Source organism: Mesoplodon bidens, assembly GCF_964165515.1.
Source record: "Mesoplodon bidens genome assembly, chromosome: 6".
Lineage (NCBI taxonomy): Eukaryota > Metazoa > Chordata > Mammalia > Artiodactyla > Ziphiidae > Mesoplodon > Mesoplodon bidens.
The window spans coordinates 118,648,893-118,664,836 of NC_138162.1; the positions used below are offsets into that span (position 1 = coordinate 118,648,893).

A 15,944-nucleotide genomic window follows, 5' to 3' on the forward strand; every position below is an offset into this window, starting at 1 on the left:
TTCCTGCTATGGTAACTGTTCCAGTTACTATTTTTTTGTGTGTTTTTTTGAGGAGAAAGTAATTTTTTAAATTATCTCAGGGACATTTAATTGAACAGGAATCTCATGTTCAATTTACTTTGTTTGCTTGAAATCTTATATCCAAATATGTGGCTCTTTTCTCTTTGCCCCAATTTCTTTATTATTTATTTCATATTTAATTATAGCATATATATTTTTTAAAATTAATTTTTTTGGAGTGTAGTTGACTTACAATGTTGTGTTTCAGGTGTACGGTAAAGTGAATCAGTTATACACATACATAGATACGCTCATTGTTAGGTACTTTTCCCATACAGGCCATTACAGAGCATTGATAAGAGTCCCCTGAGTTATACAGAGGTCCTTATTAGTCATCTATTTTATACATAGTTGTGTGTACATGTCAACCCCAGTCTCCCAATTTATCCCCCCTTCCCCCCTCCATTTACTCATGTACTAGTGCAAAATGCAGTTGTGTAATTGGAAACCGGTGGATGCTTTTTATAAGCTTATTAGCTTCACGTAATTTTGTGTTATACCACACATTGAAAGTATCGCGTTATAATATTTAGGTGGCGTGGCAACCAAAATAGTTAAATTCTTACAGTATAGTAAATGTTGACTTGCCATGAAAATGAACACATTTACTGAAAGATATTTCTATAACGTGTTAACAATGTATTCTCATTTGATAACTATTGTTTTTCTCTTGTTCCTTTTTTTTTTCTTTTTGTTTGTTTATTTTTTTTATAATTTACTGCTTGCCATTGCAGGAAGTAGAGGTTTGTATTCAGCTTATGTATTTCACATTTTATTTTTGATTTTATATGAATCTTTACATTTTAGTTACTCATAGACACTCAATTCACATTATTTTTCTCCCTAGGATGATTATTTCCGCACTTGGAGTCCAGGAAAGGCCTTCGATGGGGGTAAGAATGTCATTATTTTAAAATAAATGTTTTTACATCTTTACGATCACTGAACTTTAAACTTGATATTTATTGCCTGGTTAGATTTTAAAATACTAAATAGGAGAGCTTAGATGAATGGAAAAAATTCATGCCATAATTACTTTCACTTCAGAATATTATAGTTAGAGATAAGTTACTTAGGTATTGTGATTTGTCAAGGTGTCTCTCATTTTTATTTTTATTTTTATTTATTTATTTTTTTCCCATTACTTTACATTTTTAAGTGACCTGGGAGGTATACCTAGCAAACATTCTCAACAGTCTACATAATAAGATAGGACAGGGAACACCTTCCCACCCCCAATTCTGATTGCTCCCCAACCTCCATCCCCAAGTTTCCTTTCTTAGAGGCCGGAACTCTTTACAGTTTCTTGTGGCCCGAGGTATTCCCCGTGTGTATATTTTTAAATCCTCCCCTCTACCTCTTGACTCCATTAGTCTCTCATTTTTAGAATCATATCTGATTTGTCTGATTTAGGCTTCTGAACTTTACTGTGTCCATTCTTATTAGTGGATACAAGTCACTTCATCCAGTTCTCAGGTATATTCAAGTACTTTCACTAGGAAAGAGATTTATGTTTTCAAAATTTCAAAACAAATGGCTTTGCTGTCTCATTTTCAGTAAATAAAAGCTTTCCTTTAAAATGGAGCAGGCTGGTAATTAGACTCAGCTGGTGTGTTAGTAAGACCCAAAAGGAAAACTCTTGTATTGAAAAACTGTACCCGCAGTTTGTAGTCTTGGTTGGCCCCCTTGAGACAGAGGGCAGGACACACAGACGGGACAGGAAGCCCTTCCCTGCGTGCAGGAGATGCCTGATCTCAATGCAGTCATACTTATGTAAGTAAACAGATTTGTTTACCAAACTGTACACTATTAGAGCCAGACTCTTCCTTTTAAAGTTTGAAACACAAGAAATTTCTACTTTACATCGGCTATAGTAACCTTACATAGCATGGTATCTGTGAAGCAGTATTATTTAAAAGTAGAAGTTGTTTTTTTAAATGAGCCATACTATGCCATTAAAGGAAGCTTTACAGTACTGTGCTGTGTTTCCTAATATTTGGGATGAACGCTACCTCAGCCAGCCTCTGAGCAGGGACCAGCTGGGATGGACAAGGATTGTGGTCAACATAGAAATTAACCTTCAGTCGGAAACAGCCATTCACATCCTGCCCCTCCCGTAACATTACTTTCTTTGTTCCTTACTTCCCGTGATTTCACTGTTATTATCCAGTGTGTTAATTTGTGGGATTTACATAAAAATGATTTTGATTTGGTTACTGTAAGTCAAGCGAAAGGCCCTAAAAGACAGACAATGAAAAAATACAGGCAAATATGCTTCACGTCATTGCAGTTTGCAGATATTGTGTTTACAAATTGAAGGTTTGTGGCAACCCTGCATTCAACAAGTCTGTTGGTGCCAGTTTTCCAACAACATTTGCTCACTTCCTGTCTTGTGTCACATTTTGGTCATTCTCACCTATTTCAAACTTTTTCATTATTGTTGTGTTTATTATGGTGATCTGTGATCAGGGATCTTTGGTGTTACTATTGTAATTGTTTTGGGGCATCACGAACTCCACCCAAATAAGACAATAAATGTAATAAATGTTGTGTGTTTTGACTGCTCCACCGACCAACCTTCCCTCCGTCTCTCTCCCTCTCCTCGGGCCTCCGTATTCTCTGAGACACAGCAATACTGAAATTAGGCCAATTAATAACCTACACTGGCCTCTAAGTGTTCAAGTGATAAGAAGAGTCACAAGTCTCTCAGTTTAAATCAAAAGCTAGAAATGATGAAGCCCAGTGAGGAAGGTATGTCATTGGTGGGAATGTAAATTGGTGCAGCCAGTACGGAGAACGGTATGGAGGGTCCTTAAAGATCTAAAAATAGAACTACGATATGATCCAGCAATCCCACTCCTGGGCATATATCCTGAGAAAACCATAATCCAAAAAGATACATGCACCCCAATGTTCATTGCAGCACTATTTACAATAGCCAAGACATGGAAGCAACATAAATGTCCATTGTCCATTGGACATATCCATTCCAGAGGAATGGATAAACAAGATGTGGTGCACACATACAATGGAATATTACTCAGCCATAAAAAAGAATGAAATAATGCCATTTTCAGCAACATGGATGGACCTAGAGATTATCATACTAAGTGAAGTAAGTCAGACAGGGAAAGACAAATAGATCATATGATATCACTTATATGTGGAATCTACAAAAAAGATACAAATGAACTTATTTACAAAACAGATATAGACTCACAGACTTAGAAAACAAACTTATGGTTACCAAAGGGGAAAGGGTGGGGGGAGGGATAAATTCAGAGTTTGGGATTAACATATACACAGATAACCAACAAGGACCTACTGTATAGCACAGGGAACCATACTCAGTGTCTTGTGATAACCTATAATGGAAAAGAATCTAGAAAAGAGTATATATATATATATATATATATATATATGTATATATATATATATATATATATAAAATATATATACACATGTATATATATTCAGCCATACAAATATGGCTGAATCACTTTTCTGTACACCTGAAAGTAACACAACATTGTGAATAAACTACAGTTCAATAGAGATGTAAAAAAAAAAAAAAAAAAGCAAGCCGAGATAGGCCAAAAACAGTGAGCCAAGTTCTGAAAGCAAAGGAAAAGTTCTTGAAGGAAATTAAAAGTGCTGCTCCAGTGAACACATGAATGCTAAGAAAGCGAAACAGCCTTCTTGCTGACATGGAGAAAATTCTAGTGGCTGCATAGAAGATCAAACCAGCCGCAACATTCCCTAAACCAAAGCCTCATCCAGAGCCCGGCCCCACTCTCTTCAATTCTTTAAAGGCTGAAAGAGGTAAGGAAGCTGCAGAAGAAGAGTTTCAAGCTAGCAGAGGTTGGTTCATGATGTTGAAGGAGAGAAGCTGTCTGTCTCCATAACATAAAAGTGCAAAGTGAAGCAGCGAGGGGGTGATGTAGAAGCTTTAGCAAGTTATCCAGAAGATCTAGCTAAGATAATTAATGAAGTTGGCCACACTAAACAACACGTTTTCAGTGTAGACGAAACAGCCTTCTGTTATAAGAAGATGCCATCTAGGACTTTCATAGCTAGAGAGGAGAAGTCAGTGCCTGGCTTCAAAGCTTCAACGGACAGGCTGAGCCTCTTGTTAGGGGCTAATGCAGCTGGTGAGTTTAAGTTGAAGCCAATGTTCATTTACCGTTCTGAAAATCCCATAATTAAGAATTATGCTAAATATACTCTGCCTGTGCTCTATAAATGGAACAACAAAGCCTGGATGACAACACATCTGTTTACAGTATGCTTTACTGAATATTATAAGCCCACTGTTGAGACCTACTCCTCAACAACAACAACAACAACAACAACAAAAAAGAATCCTTTCAAACTGTTACTGCTCATTGACAAGGCACCTGGTCACCCAAAGCTCTGATGGAGGTGTACAGTGAGATTAATGTCGTTTTCATATCTGCTGTGCTGACACAGCCTCTATTCTGCAGCCCATGGATCAAAGAGGAGCATTATGATGCATGGGAAGAGCTTAAAATACCAACCTTAACAGGAGTTTGGAAGAATTGAATCTAACCCTCAGGGATGACTCGGAGGGGTTCAAGATTTCAGTGGTTGCAGGAGCTGCAGATGTGGTGGAAACAGCAGGAGAACTAGAGTTAGGGGTGCAGCCTGAGGATGTGCCTAAATGGCTACAATCTCAGGATCAAACTTTAACGGATGAAGAGCCGCTTCTTATGGGAGAGCAAAGAAAGTGGTTTCTTGAGATGGAATCTACTCCTGCTGAAGCTGCTGGAAGACTGCTGAAATGACAGCAAAGGATTAGAATGTGACATAAACTTAGTTGATAACGCAGCAGCAGCAGGGTTTGAGAAGACTGCCTCCAATTTTGAATGAAGTTCTCCTGTGGGTAAAATGCTATCAAACAGCATTCATGCTACTGAGAAGTCATTCATGAAGGGAAGAGTCAGTTGATTTGGCAAACTTCCTTGTTGTCTTATTTTTAAAAACTGCTGCAGTCACCCCAGCCTTCTGCAACCATCACCCTAATCAGTCAGCAGCCACCAACATCCAGGCAAGACCCTCCGCCAGCAAGAAGATCATAACTCACTGAAGGCTCATAGGATGGTTAGCATTTTGTAGCAAAAAAGCATTTTTAATTAGGGTACGTGCATTGTTTTTTTAGATATAATGCACAATTAATAGGCTACAGTATAGTGTAAACATAACTTTTATATATTTTAAATATCTTATATATAACATATATTTTATATTTTTCTTTTTAATTTTATATTAAAAAATTCATGTGACTCCCTTTATTGCAATATTTGCTTTATTGTGGTTGTCTGGAACCGAACCCACAATCTCTGAGGTATGCCTGCAATGAAATGCAGACTGAGATATATGTGCATGCTTTCTTGGGAAATGAATTTTTATTGTGGAATCATAAACCTTGAAAAATTGCAGTTATCTATGAAACGGATGTTAACACTTAAATTTGCCATACTTGGTGTAGCCAATTACAAATAAGATGCTTTATTTTTCTCATTTGTGTGTGTGAGTATGTGTTGCACTACACTTTATCTCTTGTTTAAAAAGAAAAAGAGATCATTATAGAGAGGCTTCCAAATCCTGAGGTACTGGTAAGACTGATGTACTTTACTACTTGAAGAAGTTTTTAACCTAATAACTTGTCAAATACCATATTTATCAAACAGAGAGTAGCTCAGGCATGATGATAGCTAATGTTTATAAAGTGTCCTATATGCAGTCACTGTTCTAAGTATTCAGTATATGAGTTACATTAGTTCATTAATCTTCATGGTCACCCTGCCGGGTGGATGGGGAAGGTGAGGCCTGAGGCGTTGAAGGTCCTGCCAAGGTCATATTCCTACAAAGTGGCAGAGCCTGGCCTTGGGTCCAGGCAGTGTGACCCCTACACCCCATTTCCTGATTGCTAGGAGGTACTGTCACTCGTATGGTAGCACTAAGATGAAATAATGGCATACGAATGGAATTTTGAAGGTTGTGCTTTAAGAATAAGTATTTACTTGACTGAGCTTAGAAATATTGCTGTTAGCTTTGTTTCTGTGTTTAAAATGATATTTTGTACACTATCAGGTTTTGATTGATTGAACATATAGTTGATAAATATACATGGGAAAGTTTTGTATTCAAAAAATAAGAAAGAAGGGGAAAATTAATTTGAACTACATGTATTTTTTTCTATTTTGTTTTTTTGTGTTGAGTCAAATTAACCAACCCATTTGTAGACCATAGTGAGGAGTGAGAAAAATCATCCTGTTCTCATCTGACTTTGAATAATATAGATAATGTCATCATTTGGATAGAATAGACACTTGAAATATGTTAATTTCTAATGCTTCTTGTTCTTTCTGATGAAGGAATTTTCCATTAAGGATCATTTTCAAAATGATTGAGCTGTTGAACATAATTCAATACTTTTTATGAGTGTTTTAAGTTTTAATATATCACATTTTTCATTGGCTTATGGACATCAATATCATATCAATATAAATTGATTTTCCCTAGTGTCTTTACTGGGGGTCTTGCATATTTCTAAAAAGAGCAAAGAAAAGTTTACGTTAGCATATAACATTTTTCTCATAATGTTTGTATAATTTTTACCATATTCATTTAAAATTATATTTTACTTCCATTTCTATTATGTTCCACAAAATATGCAAAAATACCACTAATTTAAATGTTACTTAATATTTTATAATATTAATGACAATTTCTGAGCGCAAAACTCCTCTTTATGTATATCCATAGATGTACCCACACATACATACACAACATGGATACATAGTTACACACTCAACAAACACACATGTTGGCACCTGCAAACTTGCCTCTAGGTAAAAATCAACTGATTGTTCACATATAGCTTATTTGCCTTCTGGTTTTGCTGTGACATTTTCCATTTCATGTGAGTTTCTTTTTTTAATTAATCAGAACATTCCCACTTATTTTAAACCACTAAAATAGTAAGAGTTTTGGGAAAATATAATGGTTTTAAGTGAATTAAAGTAAATCTATTTCGGTGATGGTGAACTTGCTTTGAAGTAAATGCAAGTATACTGATGCCATAAATAAATTGCTTTTGATTTCTCTACCTAGAATTTTCTGTGCCGTTACTTCTGTTCATTAGTTGACACAACATAAATTGCCTGAAAAATAGTTTTAACGAGGACGTGAACCTTCTTGAACGTGGCATAAAAACTCTGTGTTTGCCATGAGAAACTGAAGGGGTAATTCAGGAATGAGCCTAGAGCGCCTGCACGATAAGGATTTTAAATAATTTAATAAATGCTTCGGATAAATATGCTGTAGATTTAAAATACAGTCACCTTTTTCCTTTTCAGTACATTCTTCCTGCCTTGTTTCTGGTTGGGGTTAATTGGGGCAACAGCTCAGCTGCTGAAATTTTTCGCCTTCGTTCTTGCGAGTTGTTTAGAGAATCTACTTGTCCCGAAGTGCTGTGTCTCTAAGGATCACCTTTTATCCAAAAGTTTTTTTCTCCAGCATTTGATATCTACGAGCCCCGAGATGAAAGAGATTCAGGCTAAGTGTGTTTTCTGTATTTCCCCAGTTTTACCTTCCAAACCATCTGAGAGAGTCCTCCACTTGGTCCTTACCGTGCGGTGAATTAAGTAAAAAAGCTGAATTTAATAGATCCGGAGATCTCAGGCAGATCAGTTCCCTGTTATTGATGTGTTTCCCCTGCTGGTGCAGATTTCCAGGGATGTGGAATTAGGGCAGGGGTGTAGCTGCGCTGCCGTCAGCATCTGTGTGTCACCGCAGTGTCGCGCTGTGCTCTGTTTCTGAGCCTGGCCCTCTCTGGGAAGGGCGGCTTGACTCCTACTGGCTGGTTAAGTTGTATTTAAATTAAACAGACGTTCCTGAAGAGGTGATGGTGCTAGGACACCATTCCTCAAGGCCAGCCGCTCAAAATCTAGCTGCGAGAGATAGGCGTGGGCAGCTAGCTCTGTGTCTGCATGAGCCATCCTTGCCCGGGAGTGGAGGGCTGAGAAGGAGACTTAGTTGTACACTTATCCGCTGCTTCTGTCTTTCCAGGAGCAGGTCTCAGAACTTACCTGATTCCCCTAGTTTCTCCTACTCATTTGCAAAGCCTCTCATATATTCCCACAGTCACAGCTTGAGGCATCCTCTGCAACCCGCCTCTGGCTGCAAAGGGAAAGCTGTGGAGGCTTCATCTGGAGCTTTTTTCCCCTCAGTGAACAGAGCTGTTGAGTATTGTGGCCGTAATTATTTCTGAAATTGAAGAAGACTTGTGTTTGGGAAAATACACCCCCAAACTCATCTTTCCCTTCTTAAAATGCACCCCCATATTCTTGAAGGTACATGTATGTGGTGACACATGTAGGAATTGTCTCTCTCCCAGATGCCTTTAACTTTCACTTGTTCCACGAGGATAATTTTTTCATGTTCTGAGAAGGTGTTGGTTGGTGGTCTGGACCACAGGCCGGGCTGCCCGGCTTCCCAGCAGAGGCTTACTGGTCCCCGATGCTATTTAGTTCATGGGCTGGGGTATTTGGGCACTTTTCTAGTAGAAAAATTGGTGTTCCCAGAATTGAAATTCAGTGGGGACAATATGCAAAGATGATTATATGATTACAATATTTTTAAATGCTTCCAATCAGTTAAAAATGTAAATTCTGAACCATTATTTGATCTGAACCTTTATTTGATCAACACACAAGAATTGTTTTCAGATTTTTTTATCACTTTGGACAGAGTACTTGCTAGGGTTTTCAAGGGCTAATAACCATGCCTCTTACATCATATGTTAGTTATATCACACATGTTGGCAACCTTGGCTTATACAACCCTCTGGAAAACCTGCACAAAAACCTGTGTTCAACGTAGAAACCAACAGGGCGTCTTCATTTACCCTATGTCAGAGCATACAACTACACAGGACTTTTAAGTGAGAAAAGTATTTCCTCTCCCCATCCAATTTTGATTTCTTTATACAAGAATAGTATTTATTTTGTTTTATACCAAAGTCTATAAAATATAGGAATCAAGAATCTTAGATTGTTTCATTCTATGTCAGATTGTGCCTTTTTTCCTCCATAGAATAATAAAGATCTGGTCTGTGTTTTTAATTTATAAGATACAATCAAGACTAATGGTACTTCATTTGGTTCGTATCACAGTAGCCTGCCCAGGTGGCAAGAAGGCAATTATATTTATTTCTTTTCAGTGACCTTATGTGTTAGTAAATTGTGAATCAGATTTTTACAGCGAGGGATTGATCAAATTCACTTCAAAGGTATTCTGTTCTGATACATAAGAAATAATATCTTTATCTCAAACCTTGTTAATCTAACCTAGTAATAAGTATTGTGAAGGATGAAAAACGTTAGAGATATACAGGAAATGATACTGAAGCAGGAATCCTCCCCTGGATAAAGGAGTGATTTTCAGTCCTGTCTCACATGAGAATTACTAAGCACCCAGTTAAAATGCAGCTGCCTGGGCTCCATCCCTGAATGTTTGATTTAGCTTATCTGGGACAGATTTGGGGCACTTCCTGTGTGTGTGTGTGTGTGTTTTAATTTTAAAAATTGTGATAAAATATACATAACATAAAAGTTACTGTTTTACACATTTTAAGTGTATGGTTCACTGTTATTAAATACATTCACACAGTTGTGTAATCATCACCACCATCCATCTCCAGAATGTTTTCATCTTCCCAAACTGAAGCTTTGACCCCATGACACAGTCACTCCCCATCCCACCCACCCCCGGCCCTTGGTCCCCACCATCTACTTTCTGTCTCTATTATTTGACTCCTCTAAGGCCCTCGTGTAAGCGGAATCATGCAGGGTCTGTCCTTTTGTGACTGACATTGCACTTAGCATCATGTCCTCAAGGTTCACCCACGTTGTAGCACATGTCAGAATTCCTTTCCTTTTTGAGGCTGAATAATGTTCTGTTGTATTATGTATGTGCCACATTTTGTTAATCCATTGATCCATTCGTGGACACACTTGGGTTGCTTCTCCACTTTGGTTATTGTGAAAATGCAGCTATGAACATTAGCATACAAATATCTGTTTGAATGTCTGCTTCCAATTCCTTTGAGTATATACCCAGAATTGGAATTGCTGGATCTTGTAGTAATTCCATGGATAATTTTTTGAGGAACCATCATACTATTCTCCAGAGCAGCTGTATCATTTTACATTCCCACCAGCAATGCAGAAGAGTTCCAATTTCTCCACATCTTCACCAATATTTATTTTGTTTTTTTAAAAACGATATCCTTCCTGATGGATATGTAGATATTTCTGCTTTAAGTTCTACAATTTATTATTTTATGCAGATACCGTTGAGAATCACAGGGTACAAGTAGTGACGTCAAAATAATTCCTCTCATTTCCTCATTCTGTTCTGCAGTACTAAGAAGTTTATGGTCAAAACAGCTGTTCTTTTGAAGGCAATCAGAAATGTCAGGGAATTTTAAATAACCTCTTCGCCTTTTCAGAGCTGGTGCCAGAAGCAGGTGCAATGGAGTTTGAGAATGGATTGTGGGAATCAAGAAACCCCCAAAGACAGAAGCATAGTTTCCAGTGAACAAGCACTGCCTATGTGTCAGCCTTAAAAAGTAGATACATTCTTTACAAAGGAAACAAGTTGAGAGAAGTTGGTAAAGGTAACAAAGCTGGTAGGCATAGCTGGGTCTGAAGTCTCTTGTGAGTGGGTTTGAGTCCTTTTCTCTTTCTAGTCTTGTATGCATGGGTTCTGTTTCTCAACTCAGATGTATTTTTTATGAAGAGACATGGTAGGGATTGAAACCGCAGTATGTGTGGGCAGGGGTTGGAGGGGGGGTCCGAGGAGCTTAGGTTCTTTATGTCTGGACACAGAAAGAATTCAGCCAGAGGCAAAGTGATAGGTAAGAAGTGATTTATTAGTGTAGGACGCTTGTGAGAAATGCCGGCAAGCAGTCCAGCGCTGCCCCTAGAATTTAGTGGGCTCCATATGTATCACCAAAGGAAAAGTGGGGAGGGAGAGAGGACCACCTTCTTCCTCATTCTTGAGTAGACATCAAGCTTCCATCATCAACTCCTTCACACAAGGTGGGGGAGTTTTCTTGTCCCTACATGGTCAAGCCGGGACTGTCACGGCACTACTTCAATTAGGAGAAGGGTGGTAATGTATGCTAAAAAAGGGTAAATCACCTCAGGTTTCAGTATAATGTCACCTTTTCCTTATAGTTTTGTTTTTAAGGTGCACAGAGGAGCGTGTCCTAGGAAATACTAACTTCCTGAGCTCACTGGGCAGGATGTGGGTTTCAGTCCACCATGGTTTTATTGTCTGGGGGCATGTCTCATGCTTCTGTGGCTTGGTTTTGTTGTTAAGCAAGCCTGCTTTCTTGAGTGATCATTAACTCACAGGGTCTCCCCTACTTTTTTCTCTACTTACCATCCCCTAGTGGACGTAGCTATTTAATCACCTACTTTGTCCCTTTACTCTGTCCCTATCAGGATGACACAGCGATAGCTAGCAGTCATCCAGTATACATGGTACCCTGTTTAGAATTGCTCCACTACCAAGGAAAGGAGATGTTTGTAACTTGTGTTCTAATTTTAGAATAGAGGAATACAGATTTTTAAACTCACTTATGTAGGGCTTCCCTGGTGGCGCAGTGGTTGAGAATCTGCCTGCCAATGCAGGGGACACGGGTTCGAGCCCTGGTCTGGGAAGATCCCACAGGCCGCGGAGTGGCTAGGCCCATGAGCCACAACCACTGAGCCTGCGCGTCTGGAGCCTGTGCTCCACAACGGGAGAGGCCCTCACACTGCGATGAAGAGTGGCCCCCGCTCGCCACAACTGGAGAAAGCCCTCGCACAGAAACGAAGACCCAATACAGCCAAACAAACAAAAAAAAATTTTTTTTAACTCACTTATGTAATTATTATCCAACAAGTCCAAGGATTTTTGCAGGGGGTGTGTTTCCATTTCTTGGGAACAGTTACAGCATATCTGCAAGGCAAGAAAATGTTTTAACGACATAAGGAAGCCTTTGTGGAATACTTTCTTGGAAGTACTTTTCCTTGAAGTCTCGTGACCACGATTCTCACGTCACTTCCTTACAAGCACTGGAGGAAGGAAGTACATGTGTTGGGAATTCCTGGTAGTTCCCTGGCGGCCCAGTGGTTAGGGTTCTGCGCTTTCACTGCCAGGCGCCTGGGTTCAATTCCTGGTCAGTCGGGGAACTCAGATCCCACATGTCGTGTGGCATGGCCGAAATGAAAACAAAAAGTACATGTGTTCTTAGGTTATTGAAGTGTTGGCCCTGAAACTCAGAGGTGCCTGTGTCCTGTCACTAACACAGCTGAGGAATGCCTGCATCAGGGAGCCTGGGGTCCAGCCTGGACTCAGACTTTCTCCTCAGATGTGCCAAGCAGACATTTACTGTGTGAAGGCAGCTTCATAAGTTAAACAAACATTTTTTTTCCTTATGTCCAATTTGGGGTCCTATATTCGTGATCAAGAGCGAATAAATTCATTCTTCTACATGAAAATTATTGGAATATTAGAAATGATCCAATATGATACTCTCTTTAGGGGTTTTTGTTTAATGAATCACTTTTTAAATTAATGAATACCTTATTTTATTATTTTTTTAATGAATTTATTTTTATTTTATTTATTTATTTTTGGCTGTGTTGGGTCTTCGTTGCTGCACGCGGCCTTTCTCTAGTTGCGGCGAGTGGGGGCTACTCTTCGTTGTGGTGCACGGGCTTCTCATCGTGGTGCCTTCTATTGTTGTAGAGCACGGGCTCTAGGTGCGTGGGCTTCAGTAGTTGTGGCACATGGGCTCAGTAGTTTTGGCTTGTGGGCTCTAGAGCACAGGCTTAGTAGTTGTGGCTCACTGGCTCTAGAGCACAGGCTCAGTAGTTGTGGCTCATGGGCTCTAGAGCGCAGGCTCAGTAGTTGTGGCTCATGGGCTCTAGAGCACAGGCTCAGTAGTTGTGGCTCACGGCTCTAGAGCACAGGCTCAGTAGTTGTGGCTCACGGGCTCTAGAGCGCAGGCTCAGTAGTTGTGGCTCGTGGGCTCTAGAGCACAGGCTCAGTAGCTGTGGCGCATGGGCTTAGTTGCTCCGCGGCATGTGGGCTCTTCCCGGACCAGGGCTCGAACCTGTGTCTCCTGCCTTGGCAGGCGGGTTCTTAACCACTGCACCACCAGGGAAGCCCCATAATGAATATTTTAGATGAGAATCCTCGGCTGCTCATCACGGAGACCCTGGAATGTCACGGTCATGGTTTCTTCTAGTTCTGACATTTCACAAATTATTTAATATAAATTTTTTATAGATCGCTAATTTTGCTCCTTCTCCCCAGACTTTATATTTTCTTCTTTCCTCAGCATGTTTCTTGGTGACTCTGTCCAGGCGCTCCTGAGGTGCTGAGATAAATGGCCAGTTGTGGGGAATGTTTCCTTGGGCCACTGAGAAGTGAGTTAGAGTCACAGCTGAGGAACGCTGGCTACTTACCTCGTGCCAGACACAACCATTCTACAGGTGTCTTCCTCTGATTAAAAAAAAATTAGGAACAAATTCTAATTAAAAAAGTTGTGAAACTGAGTGAAAAACGTGTAAAACCTATACACACAGTAATATAAGATGTTTAGTACTTTTCCTTCTCTCTCTCACATTTCTTTTGAAAAAAATTAGTAAACTTTTACTACTTTTATTTATTTGAAAACAGTATTCTTGCCCTGACATGAAGTATTTGTCCATTCTATAGTATTTTTTAATAGCTAGAGTGGTCACAGAAATTCGTGGGCTTCATACCCTTGAACAATAATTATTTTGAGAGATTTTGTGAAAAATTTTCTTCCTTGACAAGTTTAGAGTAATGATATTGGGTAGAGCAGTGTTTCTTATTATATTAAGCAGCATACATTACAATTTGTAATTAATAAGATGAAATCAGTTAGGCTTATCAGTACCATTTATGGAGTAGTAAAAAGGAGTATACACCCTGGATTCAGTTATTAAAACAATTTTCTACAGCATAAAAGATAGCCTTTTTAAAAGAGTAACATTGAAATGCCCCCCCTTTAATAGTTACTTTTCCTTTTTTAATTTTAAATAATCTGATCAAAAAACATACCTTCTTGATTGTGGTCATGGTATTAAAAAGATTTATCAGTGTTTCACCTGTAAAGCCTGGGAGTTTATTTCTGTCACTGTTTAAAGAGGTGAGAAGGTCTGAACAGAAAGATACTCCTTTAAGCATGTTTATTACATTTTTTAAAAACAGTTTATTTTTCAGAGCAATTTTAAGTTCACAGCGAAGTTGAGCAGAAGGCCCAGAGATTTAGCACAAGCCCCCTGCCCCCCGCACACAGGCACAGTCTCCCCGCCATCAACATCCCCACCAGACAGTACATTTGTACTGAACTTATAATTTACATTGCCCTTTTCTTTATGGACAGTAATTTGGCTTCTTTTTAGACAATTTTCCTAGCATTTTCACACATTTCACTTGACCCTCACACACAGAAAAATCCTTTCAAAATTTGTAAGGGGTGGGCCTCCCTGGTGGCGCAGTGGTTGAGAGTCCGCCTGCCGATGCAGGGGATACGGGTTCGTGCCCCGGTCTGGGAGGATCCCATATGCCGCGGAGCGGCTGGGCCCGTGAGCCATGGCCGCTGGGCCTGCGCGTCCGGAGCCTGTGCTCCGCAACGGGAGAGGCCACAACAGTGAGAGGCCCGCATACCGCAAAAAGAAAAAAAAAAAAAAAAAAAAAATTTGTAAGGGGTGTAAGACTGTTGCTAATTCTAACACATGAAGAAACTGGGCATAATTTACTTTTTTTTTTTCATGGTACGCGGGCCTCTCACTGTTGTGGCCTCTCCCGTTGCGGAGCACAGGCTCCGGACGCGCAGGCTCAGCGGCCATGGCTCACGGGCCCAGCCACTCCGCGGCATGTGGGATCCTCCCGGACCAGGACACGAACCCGCATCCCCTGCATCGGCAGGTGGACTCTCAACCACTGCGCCACCAGGGAAGCCCAATTTACTTTTTGATTTGCTCAGATTACACAAATAGTTATGAAAGCAATTGACCTTAGAATCCTGAAATACTAATCCTGTGATTTTTCCAAGATACCTGTAGCCTCTGTTAATTCATTAGTGGTTTAATAGTAATGGCTTAGTAGCAAAATAACCTGCCTATTTATGTAGCTCATTTTTTCAAAGCATAATTTTCATGAGAGCAACACCTCGTACACCAGGAGTCTTTAGCCATTATCTCACTCAGTTCTCACACCAACTCCCATTTTTTCATTAATTTTTATTGAAGTGTAGTTGATTTACAATGTTGTGTTAGTTTCAGGTGTACAGCAAAGTGATTCGGTTATACATATACATATATCCACTCATTTTTAGATTCTTTGCCCATATAGGTCATTACAGAGTACTGGGTAGAGTTCTCTGTGCTATACAGTAGGTCCTTATTAGTTATCTATTTTATATATACTAGTGTGTATATGTCAATCCCAATCTCTCAATTTATCCATCTCACCTCTTATCCCCTTAGTAACCATAAGTTTGTTTTCTACATCTGTGGCTCTATTTCTTTTTTTTTTTTTTTTTCTTTTTTTCTTTTTGCGGTATGCGGGCCTCTCACTGTTGTGGCCTCTCCCGTTGCGGAGCACAGGCTCCGGATGCGCAGGCCCAGCGGCCATGGCTCACGGGCCCAGCCGCTCCGCGGCATATGGGATCCTCCCAGACCGGGGCACGAACCCGTATCCCCTGCATCGGCAGGCGGACTCTCAACCACTGCGCCACCAGGGAGGCCCTGTGGCTCTATTTCTGTTTT

At 39.8% G+C, this 15,944-nt stretch overlaps 1 protein-coding gene across 4 annotated transcripts in view; it reads left to right on the forward strand.

The window, feature by feature from the left end:
- SPOCK3 (SPARC (osteonectin), cwcv and kazal like domains proteoglycan 3) overlaps positions 1-15,944 on the forward strand; it is a gene marked incomplete at both ends in the record, with an annotated part of 386,995 nt that overhangs the window by 130,119 nt on the left and 240,932 nt on the right. For 3 of the 4 annotated variants that reach the window (XM_081237230.1, XM_081237231.1, XM_081237233.1), the window contains one exon: positions 908-953. The exons of the other annotated variant lie outside the window; for it this stretch is intronic. In XM_081237230.1, the coding sequence (XP_081093356.1) occupies positions 908-953 (46 nt within the window). The remainder of the gene's footprint in view (positions 1-907; positions 954-15,944) is intronic. 4 annotated transcript variants of the gene reach the window in all.